The 21475-nt window shown below is 35.2% G+C and overlaps 1 protein-coding gene across 2 annotated transcripts in view; it reads right to left on the reverse strand.

Annotated features, from left to right (window-relative positions):
- The window catches only part of LOC104318002 (adhesion G protein-coupled receptor A3), a 316671-nt gene that overhangs the window by 157678 nt on the left and 137518 nt on the right, over positions 1-21475 (reverse strand). For both annotated transcript variants that reach the window (XM_069796696.1, XM_069796695.1), the window contains exons 5-7: positions 18341-18412; positions 17767-17930; positions 1549-1762 (exon numbers count right to left, since the gene is read on the reverse strand). In XM_069796696.1, coding sequence (XP_069652797.1) covers positions 1549-1762; positions 17767-17930; positions 18341-18412 — 450 coding nt within the window. The remainder of the gene's footprint in view (positions 1-1548; positions 1763-17766; positions 17931-18340; positions 18413-21475) is intronic.

Consider the following 21475-nt stretch of genomic DNA (forward strand, 5'->3'; position numbering starts at 1 on the left):
AGTAAACGAGGTAGGTAGCAGATCAACCAGCCTTATTAAAATATTACTATGGTAGACAATGATTTTTGTTTTATAGTCTAGCAAAAATTAAATATTATAAGGTAAAACTCAGTCAAGCTACTTCTAAACTAGCTTTCTAAAAAGGATAGCTATTTTGAAAATCTTAACATTTTTAGGCAATTCATTTCAGTTTATTACTATGCCCTACAAATTGCTTATATAGTGCAAAATATAATTCAGTTGAAAAATATAATTAGGTGATTAACATCATGTCTTTTAATTTTTATATCATGGAAATAAGAAGAACATGCTTTAATTTAAGTGACTCAGCAGTTATAGTATAGCTCATGCACTTGGCATTACCATACTAATTGGTCTAACTGTCTTTTTCATTATCCAATATAGACGTACACATTAGTATTAGAAGAAAGCCAGTAGCTGTGAGAACAGGTCAGATCAATGCCTCTAGATCTATAGGACTCCAAAAGGGGTCAAATAATCAGTGAGTAGACGAAATTAAAATCAATAAAGCTGAAAGACCCCAGTGGAGAGGAATTAATTTGACTCCCTTCATAACTTTCATTTGATAGTTCAAAAAGCATTTCAGGTCAATTATATTAATAGAAAATGGTTGAGTGAAAAGATGTTAATGATGAGCCAAAGCCAATTAGCATAGCTATTTTCACTCCATCTTCTACAAAGAGAAAGGCAGAACATAGACACAGAATCAGACTCTTTTTTTCATCAGTGATGGAAATTGGCAGAGGACAAAAGCATGTGTGCAACAGCTTAGCAGCTTTTAGTGACAAGGCAATGCTCTATGATGAAAACCAAAAATAAACACAGAAATCTGTAATAATTTATTAAGTAAGATTTAAAAGGGAAATCTGAAGTAAAACTGGAATGATATGGTCATTGCCAAATATTAGTTGTTAGTTCTTTTCTAGAAGCCTATTCTACTTCATTCCTCTTGCATTTTTCACATCAGCAAAGGTTTCTGTAGATCTCTGTCTCTCAAGCACACAGGGGCACACAGATGGTAAAATTCATAGAAAGTTGGAAAATGTTTTAATAAGAAACAAATATGAGATTACCTAACTAAAGAATATAGGATCTAGTATATTGGAACCTACAAAAATTAATCCAGGCCTTTTAAATTGATAGCTCTTCACAGGTAGGTCACAATTCAAACTTCTAGACGGTGTCAGGAAGAAGTAGTTTGGCTTTGAGAAGTAATCACTCTCATATGCTACTAAAGCTATTCTAAGTTCAGTTTCTTCTGATGGTTTACTGTGTAAGAAACTGTTTTTATATGCTCCAAACCCATAGTTGCTCAAATCTGGATACTTAGACACAAGAAATACAGTTTGGAAACGCAGCCATTCATAGCCATGAAAAATCTCTACCTGTGTGTATTCAGATTCAAGTGTGCAATTGAATTGCTTCAGATAAACCAACTCCTGATGCATGTTTTAATGGGGCTTATTGCACATGTTGAATCTGTTCACCTTGCCTACAAGTCTGACTGCTACAAGGGTTATACGTTACCGTGTAATTAAGCAGCAGTCATGAATGATGCTGTCCTCCACAAATACTCCACTCTCTTCATCTGTTTCGATCAGGCGACCGGCATGGTACCAATGTACTTGGGTGGTACTGTCAATGTATGTTGCAGTACACTGAAATGGCAAGCGGTCACCATGAAAAACCACTTGTCTTTGTGATGGGATCAGCTCAAAAAGAGGAAGTTCCAGAGGCCCAGCTGCAGGGAAAACAAAACAAAACAATAGGAAAAAAAAGGTCACAATGAATTCCTCTCTTATGAATGTGAACTAATTGTATACATTTCTAGCTTCCTAGATCTTCACATTAAAGCATGAATATAAAAGATATGCCCACAAACTACCCACTTAAGTCCGATCATGTTGTCAGTTCTAGAGATCACATTTCTTTGGTTGGCATGAGCCCAGATAATTACAGGATTACTAGAATATCTGCAGAAAATTGGTTTCACAGAATAGTTCACAGAATGGCTGAGGTTGGAAGGGACCTTTTGAGCTGCTCCAGCCCAGCCTCCTTCTCAATGCAGGATGCTTTACTACAGAGGTATACAGAAAAAAAAAATCAGTCTTCCAATTAAAAAAAAAATACAGCTATTAATATAGGAACAGTCAACATTTATAAGACCACTTTACTGTCAGTGGATGAAATTCCCACTGTGCTCCAGAATGAAATTTACTCACTGTAGAGAGCCTAAACTATCTCATGTGCCTGGGATTCGGATGATAATAAGGCGAATAACAAAACTTGAACTTCCTCCTGAAGTTCAACTGTCCCTATGATTTTTCACTTCCCTGTTCCTTCTGCCTCTTCCACAAATCATCTTTACTCTCTAGATGTTTACTCAACTTTAAATATTTATCTAAATAGCTCTTTTTACTTTTTAATGGTGGAGTACATTTTACTATCTTTTTTAAATGAATTTTTTCTCTCTTGTCTTTACCCCAAAAATACCCCAATAATGAGAATATTGCATATTTAAAGCAGAATTTTACAAAAAACAGCTGCCATAATCACATACTCAAATGCCTAAACACAATTAAAAAACAAATAGCATTGTAAATTTGAAAGGCATATGCATTTTTGGCCCTGCTGAAAGTCTGCTATTTCATGGATTTGACAGTGATTGAAGGCTATATCCTTCAATCCTAAAGTCTCTGTAGAGACTGAATCTCTAGACAGTATTTGTTTTCTTCCATTTTTATTTCTAGATCCTGAAACTACCTTAACACGACTTCTGTAAAATATTTTCTATACATTATGAGATTAATGCCATTTCTTTCAATTGGTAGCAGAACATTGGAAAGGAGCATTTTAGGAAAAGTAATTGAAATAAAGGGTTTGCACCTAAAGAAAGAAGATCATCTTCTGTGGGATAATAAGGAATAAAGGAAAACCTCATTTTCTTTTTTCTGATATAGACTTAGGCAGGAGAAGAAAATTACTACTTCTGATACTTTGTTATCATCACACAAAATTCTAATGGTAATGAAAATACTAAAGACTCACATATGTGACTGAACACACTATCATGAACATCTGCACAACAGTTCCTAAAATACAACCTTTTCACCTATAATGCCAAAACAATTGACTGAGCCCGTGTCACTTGATAACTTCACTACTGCAATCTCATCTTAGACAAAATGCCTACAGTCTTGCACCTTGGAAATCCTTCTACCTTGATGAGAAAAGAGAATTTTTAAGCTAGATCTTCTTCACCCTCATTTTTCTTCTGTTTTCATTTAAAGGCCTCTCATCATTAATATCTATCCAGCCCACGGGGTTGTCAGTTGAAAGGTCACCCTTCCACATTTGCACCACTAGTAACTATCTCAAACATCTATTTTTCTGACAAGTACTTTAACTTTTTTTTTTCCATTTCACTGCTCACTATTTTATCTTCCTTAAACTTTCTCCTCAACATCCTCCATTGCCCACAATAAATACAGATGAACTTAACCATGCCTAACCAGATTGCAAGCCATAAACACTGGTTCTACAATTGCGAAAATTTGTGGACAACCAGTAGTCTTTGTTCCTCTCCTTACTCAGCATCCCACCCTAACACACTTCTTTATGTCATTCAGGTGTTGTCTTTGGAACACTTAAATTGTGAGAAGCTGCATTTATAAATGTAGCTTTGGGCCCTCAATGCTATTGGGGAATTTAAATATTAAATAGTATATTCATCACCTGCTTTGAATAAACAGTGAGAGGGATCACTTCTACTATTTTACAGAGTAAGAATGCTGGCCAGCATAATACACAGGATTTGTACATGAGTGAATAGGTGATATTGCTGTCTGAGAGAAGCACACAGAGGATTAAGGGGCTAGCTACTATCTACTGAAATGTTGGAAGTATGCTGTGACTATAAAGGGCAAGCTTCAGAAATCCCTCCTTACTTGCGTATACATCTTGTAGTTTATCTTCTGATTGCACCTATTATTTGTGGACATGGATGCATTACTAAAAATTCCTTGAAACATACCTAGTATTTTTATATAATCTTTGTCTTCTAACTAAAAGAAAGTAAACCAGATTAATATCTCATTCAGAATAGCTGCAGGCTTGGTCTCAGTCATTTAAATCAGCGGTTTTTACTAGAAGATGGAGAGAACGTCTCCCTTCAAAAGGTTGCAATCTTTGTGTTGCATTCTGAAGTCAATTATGGAATATAAGGAAAAGTTATGGTGTGGAAATTTAGCCATAAATTAATGGAATCATTATGAAAATGGAGTCCAGAAAAACTAAACATACTGTCACAAGTACAACAGCAATATATACTACTCACAGGAATAAAATATTTCTCATGAATCCAGTAATTTTTAACTGAGGATATTGTATCTTGTCAAATGTTTTTGGTCATGCAGTGAGTGACCCATTGTGTCATGAAGCTATGAAGTCATAAGAGTGTGAACTATAGTATCAATATTTCTTAAGTCAAGCTAAATAACTTGCCTGGCATATGGATGTAGTGTAACACTATCACTTTGAATTTATCTCTGCCTTTATAGTTGGTCTCTCTCTCCTGTTATCACTTCTGTTGCTCAGCCTTGGGAATCATGAAACTCAGAAATGGAGTGGGAATGAAGTGTTCTATACAGATTTTGTCAATTGATGACCAGAACTAAATGAAATCTTTTTTTACTACAGCATATCAAAAAAGGAGAAAATGATCCTTTGATTGACATCAGTCATATCAACAACCTACTCATTTTCTTTTTCTTTGCAATTCCTTCTAAGTGCCAACAAAGATGTAAAGGGAATGAAACATACCTTTGGCAAGGATATTAGGCAAGGATATCCTTCTGACCAGTTGCACCCTTTGAGGTGGGTTGGCCCTAGTTGGGTTGGCCAAACTGACAAATATAATGCTGCAAGCTCATTTTCAGAGTGAAACTAGTAAAATTTCTACAGATTATGACATTTGCAGACCATGGAAGGTACACTTAAGTACTTCTGCAAAACATCTGCTTTTAATCTCTGTGATGTTCACAAAAAAATGATTACCAGAGCTAATCTTCAGTTGTTTTCCAGGGATAATCATGATTTAAATGACTGAGGTTGGTCCTGCAACTATTACTCATGCAAAAGTTCCAGTTGAATTCAGTGCCATAGCTCACAGATATAAGGATTAATTGCATCAATAAGAGTTTCAGGATTAGGAAACTCTTTTTTTAAGCCTTTACTATTACTTTACTATAGTAAATTATATAATTTACTAAAATTGTAGCCTTTACCCTGAATGGCTATAAAATGATTGTATAGTTCCATCAGCATCACCTGGAAATACTTATTTTAAATCCATAATCCAACAATCCTTCAAATTCAGAATAAAAATAAAAGTATTTACTAATGCTGTACACGCTTTTTCAAGCTTGACTTTGCGAATAAAGTAAGAAGTAAGAAATTCTGAAAGTATGTGGAATGATTTTGGCATTGATTTGACAAGACTTGAAATATAACAGCTCTGGCAAGCATATCCCTACACAATAGAATTTTTCTCTTTGATTATGTGATTACTGAAGACCAAATAAATATATGTCACCTCTGATGCTCTCATATATATGTGTGTGTATGGCAGATACAATAGCCTCATAAGATTAAAAATAATTTACAGTTTACTATTGTATCCTGGGAGATGAGGGTCTAACTTAGGGTATTTATTTAATTTTTACACATGAAAAATATTCCAAGATTCTCCTTCCAAGACAATCCACTCTGCTGCCCTCAAGTTTGGAGCCAGCACAACCATCTGCAAATGAGAGGTGTGACTCTCCTATAGGCATTTAGATCAAGGGCTGCTGGAGTGTTTTACAGTCTTTACCTGTCTTGTCTCTCTAGTCAGCACTAAACCATGATTGCGGCAGAGCACCACAGGAATCACTGATTGCAGCACGAATCTAAAGGTCTAACCTGACATTACAGTAATTACATCTTTTTCTTTATCTTTCACTTCTCAGCACAAAAAGGGTTTTGTTGACTGAAGGCCAGCTTCTTTATGCGACCCAATCTTGTATTTCAGATTAGCTCTAGACTAGAATACTGAGGACATAGGGAAGAGGAATCAGGTTACACAAATACCACTGAATTAGAATATCACTTAAGTCCTTCTCACAGAAAGTATATCCCTGAACATTTTAATGCAGGTAGTGCCCCAAGATGTATATAAAGTTGAAAAAGAAAATAGAAATTATTTTAATAACCATTAGCTAAAATAGAAAAACAGCAAGGTGCACTGAGGCTCTAAGGAACTGTTCCAATGCATATGACCTTAATATCTTTATAAAACAATTTCTTTTATACACATGCACACACATTAAATACTTTCTGTCTTTTCCTTACAATTCAGTTCTTGAGATTTTCAAAATAGTTCAATTTTCCATCTAATTTTGGCCTTCTTTTTTGTTTACTGTTTTAAAAGATTAAAAGAAGAATGTGAAGGAAATACTGCTGTCACTGGACATACATGGAATACAAACGCTTTTAAAAGACATAACATAAAATGCATTTCTAACCTGTATTTCAGTTACATTTTAAATACAATATGATCACATTTAGAATGTATGCACTTCTAATGAATGGACACTACTGTTTTCTGGGTGAATGATCAAAAGCAAATATGTAAGCACAAAAACTGGCCCATGCAATAGATTTGTCTAAACACCACAGAAAGTTGGCTAGTCATTGACCAACACAACCAGCACAAGGTATTGGAGACATGATCAGAGAAAAATGAAACTACGTCCTACCTCCAGCCTTGTTTGTTGCGTTTTCTGTTGCATAACCTATTACCTGGGCAGCACAACTCTCTACAGCTGAATGGCTACTAAGTGCATAAACCTGGTTGCTACACTAGTGCATTCCACTGTTCAGTTTAACATAAACACAGTTTTCTGCTATACATTTTCCGGCCCTCATTAACTGACTCTGTTTGATATTGGCAGCTTTCACACAGAAATAGGAAAATCCACGGGTTTCTCCAGGTTGCCCACACATCAGTGCAGCATTACAGTGCTCATGTCTCAGGATACGCCATTGACTCCTGCCTCTTGGTAGAAAATTCAGTTTGCTACACTGCACCCACTTTTTTTGGACAGAAAAAAGCCAGAGGCTGGCATTTTGCTTCTTGTTAATCACTTATTTATTGTATTGCCAATGGGCTTTTTATTTGAACTGAGTGTGCCTACAGAGTGCGGCAAATCCTGCTGACAAAAGTGTGAGTTAGAGCTCTAATATTTGTATACAATCTCAGTGGGAAAGAAATGTGCATGGAAGGCATGGGGCGGGGGGGGGGAGCTGGAAGTGAGGGCAAAGTAAAGGAACTGGTCCAATAAAAAGGACAGATGAAAATGAGGAAAAACAAATTGAAAAACATTAGTTAAAAATTAAAATTGCTGATGCAGCAAATTATATCTGTTGATATTTGCTGAATGGCACTGAAGAAAAGAGAGTGATCTGAATTGCTCTGAAGGCCAGTTCTGCCAAGAAGAAGAGGTGCCAGTACACCAACGCCAATTTCCATATTGCAAAATTTGCTGACAATAACTAAAGCTTTGGTGTGGAAGGTCACAGACAGTGCCATATGCCAAGGAAGTCAAGAATGAATACAGAACTGGAGCCAATCTTCAGTTTTAATAAAAGCTCTGCCTGGCTCCAATTTTAACATAATATCAAGAAAATACAGATGCCAACATGTATTAAACACATCAAAATAAGATAAGTCTTTTGGGCTTGGGACAAGAAAGCTTTGTATCATATTCATTTACCACTCACTGCAGGAAAAGTGGAGCTTCTGTTTGTGTAATAGCTTCTTATTTCCACTAACTTCATAATGCTGGCAGGCCAAGGCATATTCCACACCATTTTATCAGTCTCTTTCCCCCTCATACATGCTTTTCAGGCAGGAATATAAAGTAGATGCATTTTTTTTGCAGCATCTCATAATTAAATCACAGGTTTATGTTTATTTTGTAATGCTAAGTGCTACACTGAAATGGCATCTACTAACCAAAGAGCAAGAGTTCAGACATGTATGCTGGTTTACTTCAAGTTACAAATTTTGTATTGCGTTTTACTCCTGCAAACTTCTGTAAAGCTGTCAAAGCTGAGAAAAAGAGAGAGAAAGAGTGTATGTCTCACGAGCAGGCATAGCAGTCAGTGGACTGAGGCACTGATAAGAATGTAGATGCTGCTGCAGGGAGCTGAAGAGAAGTAGCAATCCTAGGATTTATCCTGAGTTAGAAGTATGGCGAGCCAAGGCTGTCACAGTCCACTGCTACTGGTGCTTCAATTATCTGGCTTAGCTAACCTCAAAAACATACTCCATACCTACAAAACAGAAGATTCAATCCTGTGCAGTTATTCCAAGAGCAGCTACAATCTTAGCTTTGGATGACAGCCTCATGGAGAAGCACTTGGATTCCATAACTTTGCAGATTTACTTAATTAAAATAAGTTACACCTGTGTAGAAACTAAGGCAGGTTGAGCTGGAAAAAGTACAATTCAAATCTGGTCACTTTTCGCAAATCCAGGTCATACAGGTTTCAGCCAGAATTCAGCAGGGGGATGACAAGTCCAGCCATGACAAAGCTATTTAACTTGTCTTTCTCTATAGTTTCCCACAGATTTATAAGCCCCTGTGGAAATAAATTATCATTTTTGCAGTGGGTCTAGCAACTGATGCATGTTGTGTCCATTACAACCATTTTAAGTGAGGGAGCAGTGGAAAAATACTTTCTTATTTATTGATAATAGCAATGATTTACTTGGTAGGAAAGTAGAGGTAGAGAAATATGCAAGTAGCAGGTTTCACTTAACAGCATTTAATATAAATGCCAAATATCATAACATTAGTTTGTAAAATGGCAACAGCTACTAGCAAAATTTCCACAACAGGAAATTCAAGGTTTCAGTCCAGTTAATAAATTAATCAAAAATATTATCTGCATGCAGGCAAAATAAAGCCCATATCTTGCATCGGCATATCTAGCAGGAATTTAAAACAAAGGGCAGAGTTTCTTTCTTGTCAAATAAAACGGCTGCCACTTTTCAATTTCTTATTTTCAAATTGTCCCAGAAATCTACTTTAGAAGCTGGGGAGCGTTTGATTATTTGCCACATCCCAAAACTTGAAGACCGTGACATATTGACAGCTACGGTATTGGAAGATTCATCAACAGAAATTCCTTCACTGGCAAGAGTCAGAAGCCGTTGCTAGAAAGGTAATTTTGATTACTCAAAGTATCCTTGTGGCAAGCAAGCTGGCAGGCTCACAGCTACACATGCTCATTACAGCTTGCAGTTAATAAAAATGGCTGAGCAGTGGCAAGGCAAAGCACCTAGCTCTACAAAATACATTGATTAACTTTATCTAACTGGGAAGTACAGTGGTAGAACTCATCTTTCCAAGTCTTAAGCACCACCAGTCACCTTTTTATTTTCACCATTACTACACACTTAGACCATGGAAACATGGCAGCAGGAATGTCCCAAGAGTGGCAGTGATTGCCCCTAATTGGCCAGAGTCCAGCAGGCTGCACGAATACCCATCTGTGCTGCAAGAATGCCAAACAAAAAAGAAACGTGAAAGTCGTAAAAGATGCTGAACAAGTGACAGTTCTGTTGAAATAAGAACTTGTTCTAGCCATTGTATGAAATTTTTCTGCTCCAAACTCCTCTCAGCCCAGCTGACAGTGTCAGAAACTGCAGCTCTCAACAGCCATTTTTATACATATATTAAAGAAAGCGCTGTATGATGAAATGTGCTATAAAAATGTGAAATATCACTATGGTATACTCCACTTAATTAGAACAGAGAATGTTAGGATGGAGGCTTTATAGGGAACTTTCCCACAAGAACAATTAAGATTAATTACAACAAACTGTAATAAGTGCTGTTAACTGGATAATATTAACATAGGTTTGGTAAAGAAGCTTATATAATTTTATCTAAAAACTACCAGTACAAAATTTAACCCTAGTCTTTCAATGTGCATGCTACCATGCTAAGAAAAAACAATCTATCTTCTGGGATACTCCATGGGCCTTAGTCAAGACTGGCTGTCTTACCGTTGATTTGCTCGGAGCAACTAGCTTTTGGAGATGGCCAGTCAAGTCTCCAAGGGCAGAAGTTTTGAAAATTAAAGAGGCTTCATTTCACTGATATTATCCTCACTACCGCTTAGCTAAATTTTCCTTTAGTTAGTTTGCATGCTTTTTGGAACAAGCAGGCAAAGACAATGTAAAAAATGAGACACAACTGCACATTAAAAACCTCTGAGGTAGTTTAAGAGTAAGCTATGGTAAGAAAAACAAATTGGGTACATTTCCAGCATCTCAATCAGCGAGATTTCAGGCATGAAAAGTTCTGTTGAACTATATTTTCATGTGTGAGCACAGATGCAAGCAAATACGAAGTAGTAAAGCTTCATCCTTTAAGTTTCTCAAATGATCATTTTAATACTTCTACTATTTCACATTTATGTTTTAAGTGTTATTAGTTTTGTGCCCCAAACCTTGCAGCAGTGTTCTAAATTACCACTAAAGAAATTAGATACTAATGTTTAATATTAAATGCAGTTTAATATTAAATTTTCCCCAGTTTGAGACTGATCATAGTAGAATGAGAGATCTAGAATTTGGAGCCAAAAGGTTAAAGCATTGTTGGTTTCATACTACCAAATGGTAGTATGGAAACCAACTTTGATATACAAAATGGCCACTTAACTCTGACAGAAAATTAATCTACCATATCTATCTTTGAAAGATCCAAAATGTACAGTTACATTATTTGATTTATAGGCATTCTGTTGTTATGCATATTTTGTTATTAAAGAAAATCCTGAATTGCTAACATTGTAAAATAGAAATAATTGCAAGAGGATTTAACTACAGCTAATTGTATCACTATCCACATCTTGTAAAACCTAATCCTGTGAAAGGTTACTAATGTGAATATTCCTATTTCAATATAATTAGACCTATTCATATGATTAGGCACTCCCTGCAGAATTGGAGCTGAAGTCTTGATCCCGCATATTCCTGAAGACAATGATGCTCTGCATGAATGCAGCAGGCTGTCTGTAGGCTGCCAAGAAACTGCAGGACTGGAATCTAAATCTGGATAATTAATCCATCATTCTTTGTACTTGAGATTTTGAGTTTAGTCAGTTACTACGTACTGAAAAAAAACCCCACAGTTCAATATTTACACTGTGTTAACGTAGTAAGAATGACTTATAAATGAAGAAAGAAATGGCTGAAACAATATTCTTGAGCCCATCCCTAAGCTTAAGTAAATAACAAATGAGACCAAAAAAATGTTTTGGGAACACTGAGAGAAATAAATGAAGAAAAAAATGTTCCTTGTTAACTTGGAGCCAGTATTTGTTATTGCAATATATTTCATGTAGGAAAGGAAACTTTCAAGAACAATCTATGTGCATATATATGCAATTGTCATTTTAAGACTCGAATGGCAATGTAGATAATTAATTCTTGTCACCATACAAAAAAGGTAACTGCAAATCTCATTTCTCACCCTATATCCCTAGCGCAAAATATTTGACAGTATTCTTAAAAGCTGATGCAGAATGAGGCTGAAGGCCTTCAGCTGATTTCAGGCTTAAATTTAAATGTTGAATAAGGTTTTTTTCAAATATAAGATTTCCCAATATCAATCTATTTTTTTCTACTGTTAGCATTTTAAAAGTACATATCTCTTTCAAAGTTCTTGCTATTGGACAGTGGAAACACACTTACTCTGCTAGGGATGAAGGGAAAACGATGTGCGAGTACATCAGTTCAAATTATAAAGACATTTCAACATATATAGCATCTAAAACATCGTTATTCCACCATTGCTGAGAAAGCATTTAAAGCTACACTGTGTTTTAAGAATCTATGTCAAGAAAAAAAAAAGCTGCTTTGAAAAATCAAAGTACTTTATGCAGGAAGTATAGAAAAGAAAATGTTCTCTTTTTTCCCCAATGGTATTACTCTAATTGATTTAAAATGCGTTGAATATTCTGAATTTTGGTGGTATTTTAGGTAAGATTGCAAAAAAAATTACCTATGAAAATAGGCTAGGGACCTGCACGTGGCCTGAGAGAAATATGCCTTAATGTTCTGCTGATATTTAAGCATGAGAAATGCAGATTAGAAAATGTGATAATAGGTAAGTAATGATGAAAGCACTTCATACCTTCCTATGTAAGAAATCAAATCTTAAAATGGTCACAAAATCTCTAAGAATACAAGTAGAAAGAGTGCATAAAGAATATAAATGTGCTCTTATTTTTTTGCTTTGCGCCAGTTTCAATGTGAACAGGTATGAAGCATCAGAGCAGAAAGTGCTTACATTTTAACATGACCCTGCTCCAATAGAGGATGAATACTCTGATTTTCAGTGAAGTGAGGCAAACTACAAAAGACAAGGTGCTGGTTAAGTACAAACAATTCCCTAAGAACTATATCCCTTCCCTCCCAATATATTATTTACATTTTCTATGAAACATTTAATGAATTGTATTGCAGAATACAGAAGCCAGAAAAGGATCTATCCCTTTGATTTTTATCCCTCCCTTTGAAGTACCCCTCCTAAGTAGGGAGTCTATTATATAAAAAAAAGCACATTTCAGTAATATTTTATAAGTCACAACTTGCTAATTTCACTCATGAGCTAACACTTTAAGGTAGTTTACAGGATTCAGAGACTGAGTAATAATTCAAACACTGTTGGACACTCACAACTTGTAGCTATTATCTTCCATTCTTTCTCACCTCTATTTTCAGTAGGATGGATTTTTATTCTTCTTTAGTGTTAACGCTTTTCTCAGAAGACAGCCCCCTAAGGCATGCTAGAAACCTAATCATACAGATAACATACAGAAAACACTCCAGTTTTGTATTTTGGGTACTCATTCCCTGTCATCCACAGTGAAAGTCCTAATGGACTATGAAAGCTATGAGTAAATTATGAACCAACCCAAACAATTTCTCACTACAAGTTTGATGTAAACAGTTACAATTCTATTCATCACAACCAACAGGTACACTACCCATGAATAGAATATCATAATTTTGTCATAATATGTACTTTCAAAATAACATATTGTAACAACCACTCTAAGCCATGTGAAACACACTACAGTTGATTTTCATGAATGTGGAGTACCCAGAGCAACAAGAGAATTCAAATCCAGCTTCTGGATACTCAGAGCCTCTGGAAAACAGGCTCCTGAGTCTAGGGAGGCCACCCTACCCTCATTAAGGTAGATGAGACACTACATAAAAACAGATGCTATCTCAGTCATGTTAATACAAGAAAGGAAAATGACTCAGCTGCAATATTTTGTTTTGTAATTTGCCGTTACTCTGTGCTTTGCAAGTTCTTTTTCCACCATATTTTCTCCTGAGACTGTATCTTAAAATGAATGTATCTAACATGAGCTTATATCTGTTTCCTTACTCTAGAAGTTTCTTGACTGAGGATGGTATATGAAGAACATGCATTAAAAGTAGCTTTGCTAATTGTGTCTGTTTGCCCTTGATTGTAATTATTGCAACGACATGGGTTTTTCAGAGATGTGCACAATATAGGTGAATAAATAATGCTGTATCTTAGAATTTCTTTCAACTCTTGTCCTACAGTCCTATGTTGAAGCAGTTCAGCATGCAAGGAGATTTTCTCACGTTCAATACAACACAGCAAATCAGGAAGTCAGAAACAGAAAAATTTGGTGCTGAAGCATAACAAAGATACAAGCAACTGATTCATTTCTTCCAAGAAAAAGACTTGTGCATAGCTTTCCATCAACACAGATACAGAAAGAGGGTAAACATTGTTGGGGGGATTGCATTTATCCAATTCCTCATGAAAGGCTCAGATGCAAAGGGCTAGAATGAGCTCTGCTAATATGGTCTGAGAGCCATTCAAGACTGTTAAAGATTGCTTTATCAGGCTTACTGCCAGACTGCCTTACAGCAGAATGCTAGGAAAGGTAAAGACAACAGGAACAGGAAGGGTGACATGCGACAAAACTAGCTTGCCTGAAAACGTCGTGATGAGGTGGTGCGGATGTATACATATCAAAACATCTGGTCGAGTAGACCAAAGTGACTTGAAAAAAATCTGGGTGCTCTCTACATTTAGACTTCCTAGAACTGCCAAGATACTACATGTAGTTCTTTTAACCTGTCTGCTTTATAGGTCCATGCAACAATATGATGACCAACATTAGGACAGTAGATTACATAAACCTGAAAAGCTACTGACACCAAGAAAAGGACTAAACCTATCCACTCTCTGCACAGAAAAATGCATAATGATAAGGAATAAAAATGAAATTTATTATGTATAAATGCATTAAACTCTAAGCAACAAGATATATTTCTTAATATCCTTTTATATTTTCTTACTTTTCTTATTTAATTAGAAAAAGGTGATAGCATGGCCCCAATTACTTATTTATAAACATCTGTAGAGAAAAAGTACATGCAAAAAGCAGTATTTTGATTTGTAGGAGACTTGTATGAGAAACAGTATTCCGTCCCAGGAGAATTAGATAATTTCCTTTGTGGTGGAAATAAATAAATAATAATGTCTTAAAGCACTATAAAATTATTTTTATACTTTGACCTTTGCAATATTTTTTGTATAATTTAGTAAATATTTACATCATTTTCAGGCAAATCATTTATCTAAAGATTATTGATATTATGTCAACTACTTTCTAAACTTTAAATAAAATCTAATCAGGGAGACAAGAAAGTCAGCACTTTTCCAAACATCTGTTTTGATGAGTCAACATTTTCTAACAGAAAAAGGCTTCATCAGAGCTACATGTCAATTGTAATTTGCACAACAACTGAACTTTACTGCTTAGTGCTGTTAGTTCAATAGCATCAATACAGCTTTGAGACTGAGAAACTAAATTCTAATACCTCATTCATCAGTGTAAATAATCAAAACCCTGCTTTAAGAGGAATCTTTCATAATCCCCTTCAGACAAAACCGCATACAAGTCTTTCCTGAGTGAAGAATTTTGCCTACAGAATCCATTTCTGCTGATGATGTGCGCAAGGGAAAATCACAGACTCCTATCAGACCTCAGGTGGAATTTATAGCACTGGTATTCAGGAAAATGTAATTTTCCTCCTGTAAATTGAGTAAGTTTTATCTGAAGTCATAGAGAAACAGTAACAAGGCACTGCATGAAGCCAATTTCACAATCATTTTTCAGAAAGATACTCTGTCCATACTGTTATGAATTCATTGGAGTCCCTCATAATTAAGGCAGAAGACAAAGGCAAAACTATCTTTTATCATCAAACTAACTTTTCAGCCTTATTTTCAACATTGTCAAAAATTGTTTTATAGACAAACATTTCTGAGAGTTGGAGATTTTTGTTAAAGAAGATTTAAGTAGCTCTTATAAGCTGTTAATGAAATACACAAGCAGAACCCTGTGAATTCCAAAACTTTGCAGTTACTTAAATTAACTCTTATAAAAATCCCCAAAGCAGGTTTTTAACTCTTTTCAATGGGTGACTACTTTGGCTACTGTGAGATATCAGATGCATGAGGAAGTATTGCCAGAAAGAAATTTGAAAGATGATTTCTTCTCCCATCAAAACATAAAAAAAACCTAAAAAGCTTATGGCAAACTGCTCCTCACAGCTATTCAGAATTTTTTTTACTGTCTAGTTTCCTCTTCACATACTTGGACTTTTTGGTTCATTCCCTAACTTGCCTGCAAAGATCTTTGCTCTTTCCCTTCTACTTTTATTTTTTCCCTTCCGTTCTTCTTTTCTTGGCTCTTCCTGTGACCGCGATACCTCATGACGTCTTCTAGCATGTAGAAGGAAGATTAGCAACTACAAATACAAATGTCTGACATTATGGAAGATGTCCACATGCAGAAGTTTTTAATTTTTAAATCACTTAATATTTTCTTTAAGATAAGCTTAATTTGATTAGCTCTATGCATATTTGAACACATATTATTTTTAAAACATTCCCAATGGCTGTTATTATTTTGGTGCCAGACAGCCTTCTATTATTCCTAAGTTAAAATTAAGTTACTGAAGATGAAATTGCTAAATGTTGTGGGCACCGTGAGCTGCCCAACAGATATTACGAGCACTGTGAAGTACCTGGCAGACATTACAGAGCTGGTGGAAGGCTCAGCAAATATAACCACCGTGGTCTCTGCAGATATTAAAAGCAGCATCAAGCTATTGGCAGTCATTACAAACCTTGTCAAGTGTTCTGTGGACTTTATAAATAGCACTGAGAACTAGATGGGCATTATAAATTCTGTATCAGAGGCGTCGTAAGGAGTCCTATTAGGAATTAAAGTATGAAATTCTGAGAAATTGCTTTCATTTCCTCTGTAAAATTCACAGGCTCATATTCATTGGCAACCTGAAAATGCCAATGAACAGTCCTTAATCAATTCTTCTGATCATTCCAGCATTTTCAGAAGATGGACTTTTCCTGCTGGGAAATGGATCTCTGTGAAGATGTCCATGCTGGGTGTCTATAAAATGTCAGCTTGATATTTGAGAAGTATTGCAGATTTTCAAAAGTTCAGTAATACAGGCTACTGGAAACCTCTCTGCCTTTCTCTCACAAGAGCTCATTCCTTATTTGCCTCCAGACAGGTATCTGTGTTTCCTTAACAATTCAGCCGATGGACACATCCTTTCACATCTCTTCCACCACAAACCACATTTTTGGTTATTACTCCAGTCAACTCTGATCTCCCTTCCGCTACAAATGTGTTAGCAACTCACATCATTCCTCTTGTGGTTATTAGGATAAAAGTGTGACTTTCTTTTTGTTTCCATAAGACGTTAGCAAAAGCACCATTCCAGCAATTTTCTGTCATTCACGAAAGTCAAAGATTCAAAGATTCTGTGATTAATCAAGTATGTGTGAAATTATACTTCTGATTATGGAATCTTAGGCAATGATTTTTTTTTTTTCTCTGCAGTATGTGATACTTCTAAAATCTCTGTTTTAGTCTGCTCTTTGCTAGACAGTGTTCAGTGTGAGATGAGATTTCCTTACTCATTCATATTTTTTTTGTTTCCTTCCTCACACCATATCCATCATGTTTGCTATGGTAGAAAATCTTTTCCAAAAGGTGATTCACTTATAGATCTCCAAATACAGAATTCACCTAACTGAAGCTTACTGTAAAAATTCTATTCATCACCAGGACGCAGTGCTAAAATGTATAGTTACAGGTTTATAAAAATGAAAAATACAAGAATGAAATCTGACATTTATGCCACACTGTCAGAGATATAACTTGAAAGGAACATTCTATAAATTCCTGTAGGAATCCTCAGTTTTTATGCACTATACAATGTAGAGCTACCATCATGGGTTAATGTTTTAAATCATAATTACATGTTACCTAATATATAGACAGAACAGTGGTGTTCTTGCAAAAAAAAAATAATTTTATATATATATATATATAAAATTTTGTGTGAAATAAGAAACGGGTTTTTTTCCCCTTCTCTTTTAATCTTAGTTGTATTTTCTGTGCCATATACCTGAATTTCTTGTGCCTATAAGCAAGTCAGATTTATTACTTTGGGGGGGGGGGGGCATCATTTCTGTTTTTTAATATTTGCTCTGGATTCTACTTCAATTTGTAATGTTAAATGAGAGTATAGCTCACCACATATCAGCTGATTTTCCTTCAGGTTACGAAATGACAGTCCTTGTAAAGCACTGGGGTAAGCACAAACTGTTTCCTCCGCTATTCGAACTGAAGCATTTCTGGCCCATTGCAAGACCCATTTTAGATTACAGTCACAGATGAGTGAATCAGTGTTGAAATGTCTAGAAAGGCAAAGAAAGATCACAATTGGTACACATGCAATTTTCATAAACATACTTTCTTCTGTTAGATTCAAATTACTGAACTCCAAAGAGAACTAATTCTAGATAGATGCATAACTATGGATATATAATTATAGATTTATAATTATAAAGATACCCCGAGACAACTAATACGCATTGTCCCACTGTTAATGACTTCCAAGACATTAGGCCAAAATTCTGGGTTTAGTTACAGAACAGCATCACTGACTACTGAATCAAATTTGAGTATGTGCTACTGTAGAAAGTCATACTATAACATACTTTCACTTACTAAAAATCCTGTTTGAATTAATATTCTATTCTGCTATGTTTATTCTAATGTCTTTCTTGAATATTTCAGATTTCTGAACGTAGGGAATGATACTTACAGTGCTTTCAGAGCTATCAGCTCAGAAAAAAGTCCATTCATGAGACTTGAAAAAATATTCCCTGACAAATTCCTAGAAAAAAATCAATTTACAGTCATTTATAACAATTACAAGAAGAAAACAAAATTATAACTGTTATAGAGTATAATTTACCCAATGCTAATTAAGAAATATCACTTTCTTCACAAAAGTAAAAACATTTAAATTTTTACATTGCTTTTTCATAAATGACAGCAATTCTCAAATCAAATCATACACTTTTACTTCTTTTATTTTCACAGCAGGTATACATACAATTCACTTGGTCTAATAAACAGGAATATTTCCACATATTTAATAGAATAGAATTCTAGAAGATAATATTCTAGAATTTAAGTGAAGACATTCATACAATGATTAGTCAGTGAGACTTATGTTGTATTTTTATAGTATATGTAGAATGTCATTTCAAGGTAAAGAAATAAAACCTGTGTCTTAATTTAGTAATGCTCAGAAGAATTCAAGCAATTCCTTAAAACAGTAATGAGTTTTCAAAGTAACTACATGAACAGTTTTATTACAAAGGACTTTAACAAGCTGATTTTTCCCATCCTTAAATTAAGGACATTTCCATTTTAACTACTGTTTTACTATTTCTTGTCTTGATGGCTGAATGGATTAGGCTGAATACTTGCAAACAGAGGCAATTTAATTTTGCCTGGTTTAACAGTATTGCTCTATCAGTGCCTTAATAGGATAAAAGGTAAAAGCTTAATATCAGGTAATACTGTCATTTTCTATACCAGTAAACTGAAAAATTAGTGCAGTATCCAAGATTAACATTTCATAGCATCTAAATTACCTACTTTTAAAATACTAATATATATGTTCCTTTCTATCCAGTGCCTGAAGCCTACATGTCTGAATTCAAGAATGGCTACAAAATTTCGGCTATCAGTGAAATTTCAGATCTCTTCACTGGAGATTTGTTGTTAGATATAGAAAAAAATGTAGACTGGCAAAGAAAATGGTTTCATTACTTTTTCATTAAAAGGGATGTTTTTATAACTATTGATTTTACTTCTTTTATGTCTACAAAGTAAAGAATGTATACAAAAACGAAGATACAAATTCAGATCAGGAGAAATGTTCCACCAGTGAGAAATCTACCAAACTGCAAAAGATCTGAACCAGCGTCATAAAGTAAGTAAGGAAGCACAAAAACCTCAAGAACCATGCTTTCTATAGAAACCTGTACAGATACATATGGATCAATGAATTCAAGAAAGAATATAAAATATTGCTAATTTTTAAATTACTGTAAGAAAGTTATGGAGCATTCTTGAAACAATAAGTAATTTTATTTTTTTACACAATTTTTCACTACTGAAATAATGGAAAAAAAAAGAAAATCAACTTTGAACACTTCAAATTTTCATGGTAGTTTAAAGCAAAATTCTACTAATACAGAAAAATAAACTGGCTCAGCAATGTTAAGTGACATTATTTCTCATTATATTGAGTGACGACAAGATGTGTTGATATAATTGAACCCATTGTTAAGATCTTGTTTAACAGTGCACCATTAATACAGTTGTGCAAAAGCTCTTGGAAATGGAAGGGCTTTCAAGTATCTCTTCAAGTGTGGGTATGTCTAAAGGTGGAAATGAATGTTTGCTTGTAGCTACCTATTTCTATACCTTTAATATTTTTTATTTATCAACAGGAACTAAAAATAGTGAGCATTTCACAAAGACTTAGTTACCTCTTTACTTAAAATTAAATGGATCTACTCATGTGCTTATTGGACATAGACCCTGACAAGGCACATGCTGAAGCAGCTCAGTGAACTGGGATGTTAAACGGACCAAATCAGAACCTGTTAACCCTAACGTTTACACTGAAGTAAATCAGAAGTGGTTCCACTAATATGAAAGCAGGTACAGTAGTATAAACTTACTGACAGAGGACAATCGGGCTGAACTGAAGGCTGGAGAAAGCAATCTGCCCAGCCTTGCATGGCTGGCAGCCAGAAAGCAGAAATACAGGGGTTTTCTTTTCTCTGCCTTACCCCACTGCAGTACAACATTTCTGATCTGATGCAAATCCCAGCTTTTCCCTTAAATAGCTAGCCAGGCTTCATACAGCAAAATAAACAGAACACCAAGTCTGAAGTTTGGTAATTCCATTTGGACCAAAGGAAGGCTCTACGTCTGGTCAATATTTTAGGAAACAGAGAAAAACTGTAAGTCATGACCACGGCTGATGTAGCAGGGCTCAGCAGATGTATGGTAGCTGTGCATCCACCAGTGATGCCCATTCCATGTCTACTGCATCTATGCGCTTTGCATAGGTCCTACCAAATCCACCAAGATATCTAGGCAGAACTGACCTAAACTGTGTTAACCTAAAAATTTCTGATTCATGTTCCATTTACAGATTTTGAGTTTCTTTTTATTGTGACAGAGAATTATGTAACTCTTTTCTTCAGTGGTTTTGCCAAGCGCTGAAATAATTGTTCCTCACAGTTCAAAAGTCAGTACAAAGCCAGCAAGCCAATTTTTCATATTCTTTCATATTCTTCTGGCAATGACCTGGTTTGAAGCTTCCATATTACTACTAACAATTAGCAAACTAGAATCATGTTCACACGGCTGTGTAAGTCATAAAGCAATACATTTCTATGACCAAGACACACATAATTACAATATTTGGATCTCCAACGGTGGGAATAGCTTGTTCTCTAACAAAACTTTCAGAAATCTTCTTAAATCACCCCAATAACACGTGCATTTCTGAGCTAGGTATCTGCAGCACCCTGCAAATGCCTGGTTCTGTCAGTTCACATAATTTATGTTATATATTAAAATATCTCCAAATGCATAATGTTGTGAAATTCCGCCATTTCAGATATCCTAAAAACCCACTCTAGCTTGATTTAAAAGGACATTTGTTCTAAAAGAACTGTATTGCCTAGTTTGCAAACAATTCAAACATAACAAATTAATGCAGTCCAAAGCTGATAGCACTTACTATGCCATTAACTTACTCCATTAACAGAAAGATGTGCTTTCTGTTATATCAGAGGTAAAACATTTCAGTCTTACGTATAAGGTCCTACGCTTATTTTTTTCATATACCAAATACTCTTGTGCT

This window comes from Haliaeetus albicilla, chromosome 11, assembly GCF_947461875.1.
Source record: "Haliaeetus albicilla chromosome 11, bHalAlb1.1, whole genome shotgun sequence".
NCBI lineage: Eukaryota > Metazoa > Chordata > Aves > Accipitriformes > Accipitridae > Haliaeetus > Haliaeetus albicilla.